Below are 6,134 nucleotides of genomic sequence, written 5' to 3' on the forward strand. Positions count from 1 at the left end.
GGCCTAGCTAGTGATACCAACATCCTGTGAATAAATTAAAAAGAAAATTGGACAAAATTTGCTGGATAATCCTTAGTATGTGTAGAGTTACACTGACAAACAATTTTCATTTGTAGGTTGGGCTTGCTGTGTGGCGGACTTGCATGTACTGTCGCTATGTACATTAATATATAGGACTCTGTACTTTGCAGACAGAAAGAATATGGATATGTGAACAGGTATTGTACTTGTTTTGACTCAGCAAACTAAATGACAGATATTCGCTGGTTCATTTCTCAGGGCATTGTCTTGACCAATCAGAATCAACCTGCCAGGTTTAAATTTAAACAATGCTTGGCAGTTCATCAACTATCAATCACCATTAACTGATGCATTCCCCTGGGCATTACTGTACGCCAACCAAATAGCATTTTTCTGCCAGCGGTATAAATTCATTTTCCCTTAAATTCGTCTTCTTGAGAATTATCTTAATGAATGCAAACAAGATGCTCTGACCAAATGTGTTTTTATCAGCAATGTTCAAATATACATTTGCAATATTATCCTCCTTACTTTGTTTTAAGTTAAGGATCAAGTTGTTAGTTCATCTCATTTCCATTGCTTATTCTTGCTAAGATTTTACCCTATTTCCTCTTTAAACTCTAGATGATATTTGGTCCATGGAAAATTTATAATCAACTGAAAACTCCACATCATTGAATAGATTTTAAATTGCTAGAAATGCTATGAGTATTGTTAGACAAAATTTTTATTTCAAAATTATACTTTTGCATAAAATTATCTTCAGAGAAACGGTGTTTTGTATAGTAGCGAATGAATAAACAAACAGTGGAGTTTGACTCTATATAATGAACAAACCAAAGGCATTTCTTACTTATACAAGATTATATTTACATATATTTGAGGCATCGGAAGGGTCCAATAACAGAACAGACCCCTGATTAACTTCAGCCAAAAGATTTTAGATGGTGGTCTTTCCCCTCTGCACTTTGGTGGCAGCTGCCCCAAGCTTTAGTACATCCCTCAGCACATAGTCCTAGACCTTGGAATGTGCCAATACTCAGTCAAGGAGGAGGAGGTGAGGACTGCAGACGCTGGAAATCAGAGTCAAAACATGTGCTGGATAAGCACAGCTGGTCAGGCAGCATGTGAGGAACAGGAGATCAACTCTTTTCTTTGGAAGACCAACAGATTTTGGGCAGACCAAACAACATCTTTCATCGAGTTGATGGTCCTCCAGGCACGTTCCACGTTTGTCTTGGTGTGCATCCCATGGAGCAGACCGAGGAGCACAGAGTCCTGGTGTCATAGAGCTGCTTGGGATTACTTTGACAAAAACCACTACATCTTTCTCTAGACTTCCTTTGCAAAGGCACATTCCAGTAGGACATGTGTGACATTCTCCACACCCCCACCCCTTCTGCAGTCACTTTGAGGGCAGAGTACAGTGGTGCAGACCGACTGGATGTACATGAAGGATCGCACAGGTAGTGCCCTTTTCACCACCAGCCAAATTAAATCTTGGTGCCTGTTGGAAAGTTCTGGTGATGAGGCATTCTGCCAAAAGACTTTGACAGTCAGCTCAGGGAACCACGTGACAGGATCCACGTGGAGGATCCTGCAGGGTCTCAAGGATGCTATGTGCTGACCACTTCCTGATGGACTTGTGGTCAAAGGCATTTTTTTTGCAAATTTCTCCACGAAGGACAGGTGATACAGAATGGTCCAACAACTTGGAGCAATCCATGGCAACACAATCCGTCCCATCCTTCACAACACTGGGGACAGGTAGAATGTATGTGGTGCCACCTGATGTTTGTATATCAAGGATGTTCGCACAGCTTGATGCAGCCACACACAAAGGTAGCCATCAGGATGAGGGCGAACAGAACCACAACAACGAGCTACAAATCTTCTCACAAACTTTGATGTTGGGTATGTTCGCCCCTCCTCCCCATTATCCAAGGGTTTTGTAAATGGAGTCCTTGCAGACACAGTCCATTTTAGACATCCACATGAAGTGGAAGATGCTCAGGGGGAAATAAATGATCCATTAAATATACCTCCCCTTTCCCCAGAACAAAATGTTCAGGCTGTTTCTTGGGACCTAGTTGGTCATCAACATTTTTTTAATTGTATTTTTATTGTTTTTTTCATGCAATGTTTGCCTGGGCACCGTTTGGTTGGATTGCTGGGATCTTTCAACACATTATTCTTTTCTGTTGAGACCTCCTTCTATCAGCGCCGGATGAAATCCACAATTGTTGCAAGCCGTTTCCATGGTTCCTTGGCGACCCGGAATGCAATTTCTCATTGGACCGAGCAGTACGGCTGAGACACATTGAATATAGAGGCAGACGATGCTGCAGGGAGGCTAATGGCCGTCAGAACTGACAAAATACGTCCAACCTGCATCTGGGTTGCTTTGAAAAGACTTGACTTGAACGGTAGGAACAGCACCAGTCAGGGCTGACGGCTAGGTTCTGTTTATTTTGCTGCTTATAATAACATGTTTCAGAGCAGAAAGAGCTTATTGCCCTCAAGGAAGATTTATTGAAACGTGGCTGCGTATATAATTGAATAAGGAGGTTCAAAAAAGACGATTAAAATAATGGGGAGACTTAGTCGCTGTAAATAACATACAGATATCCCGGTAAAATAGGGGGAGAGCGGATGTGAAAAGAATTAGAAATAGTGGAAACGGAAAATAGCTGTCTGCTCAGTTAGATTTGTCAAAACATCACCTCGCGGTTTCACACCCCGTTCAAAGGGAGAGGGGGACCGAAATACCCGTGATAGGGTCGACGTTAACACGGAGAGGAAAGTTACTTCTGGAAAAAAATAAGATTTCCCTGCAAAATATACTTATTCCTAATATTTATAAAACATAACAGCTGAAAATTGACATTAGATGAAGTGCAGTACAGATCAGTTAGTTTCTTCACAGTATGTCACATTCTCAGGCCTAATGGTACTCAGTTAAAAGCAGTGTTGGGATGTTGGGATCTGAAATACATGCAGCCTGTCCTGAAGAAACTAAGCAGGTCTAGCAGACTGGTATAGTGGAATTATCACTGGATTGTTATCCTGAAATGCATGACTAGGGACACAGGTTTTAATTCCACCATGAAAGATAGTGACATTTGAACTTAGTTAAGAAATATGCAATTTTAAAAAAGGCTATGGATGACCAGGAAACGATTGTTGTAAAAACTCATCTGGTTGTCCTTTAGGGAAGGAAGATCTGCCATCCTCCCCTAATCAGTATATAACTCCAGACCTACAGCAAAGTGGTTAACTCTTTACTGCCCTATGGAATGGCCAAGCATGTTCCTCAAGTCAACGGCATTTGGGATGGGCAACAAATGCTGGAAATGTTCAAATCCTGTGGAAAAAAAGTATTTGTATGAAGAAAAAGTGAACTTTTAAAAATCCAATATGACTTTGAACCCATGTACCTCCAATTACAGATACTGTTTATTGTGGTCCACATCTCAGTGTTGATAACTGTGTGCATTGCTGCAGTCTGTGATCCTGGCTGCAGCAGCAGTGGATCAGTGCAGCATTGCTGTAAGGAATGTAGGAGAAGGCAGACAAAGTGACAACAGCCTGCCCCTCCCCATCCAAGACATTAGCTGCCCCATTCAGTCAAGGTTTTAAAGGTATCAAGTCTTTAAGTCAGTGAGTAAAAGTATCAAATCTTTGAGTGAGGAGTTGAGTGGTTGAGTCAGGACATGGAGGTGCTGATGGGAGAGAGTGCTGGGTCAGGTCGAAGGTAGCATTAGTGGGTGGAATTGAGTCACTCTAGGTCAGAATGGGGGGTGGCGATGTAGTTCTTGGGTCAGAGGTTGGTATATGAAACTGAGTCATCTGCTTTGGGTTGAAGAGCAGTTGGATGGTGGTTGCAATTGACATAGTACCTCCTTCTTTACTTTCCATCTTGCCATTTATCCTGGAAGAGGGAGGTGGCTCTGTCTCCTTGTGGAGTTCAACAGTGGTGAAGGTGAATGCTCGGGTCTGTGGGAGAGCATTGTGGATATTGCTCCTGGGAGCTTGCAGTAGGATGAGAAGTGTTTAGGGCTTGAGGTGGGAACCTGTAATGATAAAGACAGAAGGATTAGAGTGCAGTGCATGTGGCCATTACTGGAGAATGTGTGTACGAGGATCTTACCTTGCTTCTGAATGAGGATAGGTTTCAGGGATTAGGATACAGGAAACTCCACAAACTAATACTAGTGCCCTGTTCTTTGCAGATAAGAAGAACATGTCCATACATTGTATCTATTGAATGGAACAAAATAGGTGAGAGCCATTTGCTGGTTCATTTCTCAAGGCAATATCCCGACCTGAGTTACTCTGACTGGGTTCAAATTCTAAACAAAGCCTGGCAGTTAACCCTCAATCAGCATTTATGGGCCACATTTATTAGCATTCTCCTGTCATGTAGGAAAAATGATGGTTTTCCTTTGAATGATTAATTTTGGGAATGATCCTGACGAATGCAAGATGAAAACCCTTGGCAAAATTGAATCATAGAGTCACAAAGATGTACAACACGGAAACAGACCCTTCGGTCCAACCTGTCCATGCCGACCTGGTATCCCAACCCAATCTAGTCCCACCTGCCAGCACCTAGCCCACATCCCTCCAAACCGCCTATTCATATACCCATCCAAATGCCTTTTAAATGGTGCAATTGTACCAGCCTCCACCACTTCCTCTGGCAGCTCATTCCATACACGTACCATTCTATGCGTGAAAGAGTTGTCCCTTAGGTCTCATTTATATCTTTCCCCTCTCACCCTAAACCAATGCCCTCTAGTTCTAGACTCCCCCCACTCCAGGGAAGAGACTTTGTCTATTTATCCTACACATGATTTTGTATATCTCCATAAGGTCACCCCTCAGCCTCTGACGCTCCAGGGAAAAATAGCCCCAGCCTGTACAGCCTCTCCCTATAGCTCAAATCTTCCAACCCTGGCAACATCCTTGCAAATCTTTTCTGAACCTGAATGGGTTCAGATGTTTCACAACATCTTTCCGATAGGAAGGAGACCAGAATTGCACGCAATATTCCAACAGTGGCCGAGCCGATGTCCTGTACAGTTGCAACATGACCTCCCAACTCCTGTACTCAATACCCTGACCAATAAAGGAAAGCATACCAAACGCCTTCTTCACTATCCTATCTACTTGTGACTCCACTTTCAAGGCGCTAATAACCTGCACTTCAAGGTCTCTTTGTTCAGCAACACACCTTAGGACCTTACCAGTAAGTGTGTAAGATTTGCTTTCCCAAAATGCAGCACCTCGCATTTATCTGCTACTTTTCAGCCCAGTGACCCATCTGATCAAGATCCTGTTGTAACCTGAGGTAATTTTCTTCGCTGTCCACTACACCTCCAATTTTGGTGTCATTTGCGAACTTACTAACTATATCTCTTATGCTCACATCCAAATCATTTATATAAATGATGAAAAGTAGAGGACCCAGCACTGATCCTTGTGACACTCCACCGGTCACAGGCCTCTAGTCTGAAAAACAACCCTCCACCACCACCCTCAGTCTTCTACCTTTGAGCCAGTTCTGTATCCAAATGGTGATTTCTCCCTGTTTTCCATGAGATCTAACCTTGCTAACCAGTCTCCCATGGGGAACCTTGTTGAATGCTTTACTGAAGTCCATATACATCACATCTACCGCTCTGCCCTCATCAATCCTCTTTGTTACTTCTTCAAAAAACTCAACCAAGTTTGTGAGACATAAATTCCCATGCACAAAGCCAGGTTTTTAAAAAATATATTTTAAATATTACAACAAATACAAAACAATGCAATTCAAAACAGTACAAAAATAAACCCAAATAAACCAAGTTTGTGAGACATAAATTCCCATGCACAAAGCCAGGTTTTTAAAAAATATATTTTAAATATTACAACAAATACAAAACAATGCAATTCAAAACAGTACAAAAATAAACCCAAATAATAAAAAAAATTCCCCAACCCACCCTCCTGTACGAATGTATAAACATGTAGAGAAATATAAAATTAAAAAAAACCTAAACTAGCTATTTAACTAAATAAATAAATAACTAACAACAAACAAATAAATAGTAATAACTCAGCCCAGC

General features: G+C 41.7%; 1 protein-coding gene across 2 annotated transcripts in view; it reads left to right on the plus strand.

Moving 5' to 3' along the window:
* The first annotated feature begins 2,307 nt into the window (after positions 1–2,307).
* si:zfos-1056e6.1 (uncharacterized protein LOC107988029 homolog) overlaps positions 2,308–6,134 on the plus strand; it is a 160,375-nt gene continuing 156,548 nt past the window's right edge. Inside the window, exon 1 of one of the 2 annotated variants that reach the window (XM_043696111.1) lies at positions 2,308–2,447. In XM_043696111.1, the coding sequence (XP_043552046.1) occupies positions 2,378–2,447 (70 nt within the window). In that variant the 5' untranslated portion in view covers positions 2,308–2,377. The remainder of the gene's footprint in view (positions 2,448–6,134) is intronic. The other variant, XM_043696112.1, reaches the window with a different exon arrangement.

This window comes from Chiloscyllium plagiosum, chromosome 9 (genome assembly GCF_004010195.1).
Source record: "Chiloscyllium plagiosum isolate BGI_BamShark_2017 chromosome 9, ASM401019v2, whole genome shotgun sequence".
Classification (NCBI taxonomy): Eukaryota; Metazoa; Chordata; class Chondrichthyes; order Orectolobiformes; family Hemiscylliidae; genus Chiloscyllium; species Chiloscyllium plagiosum.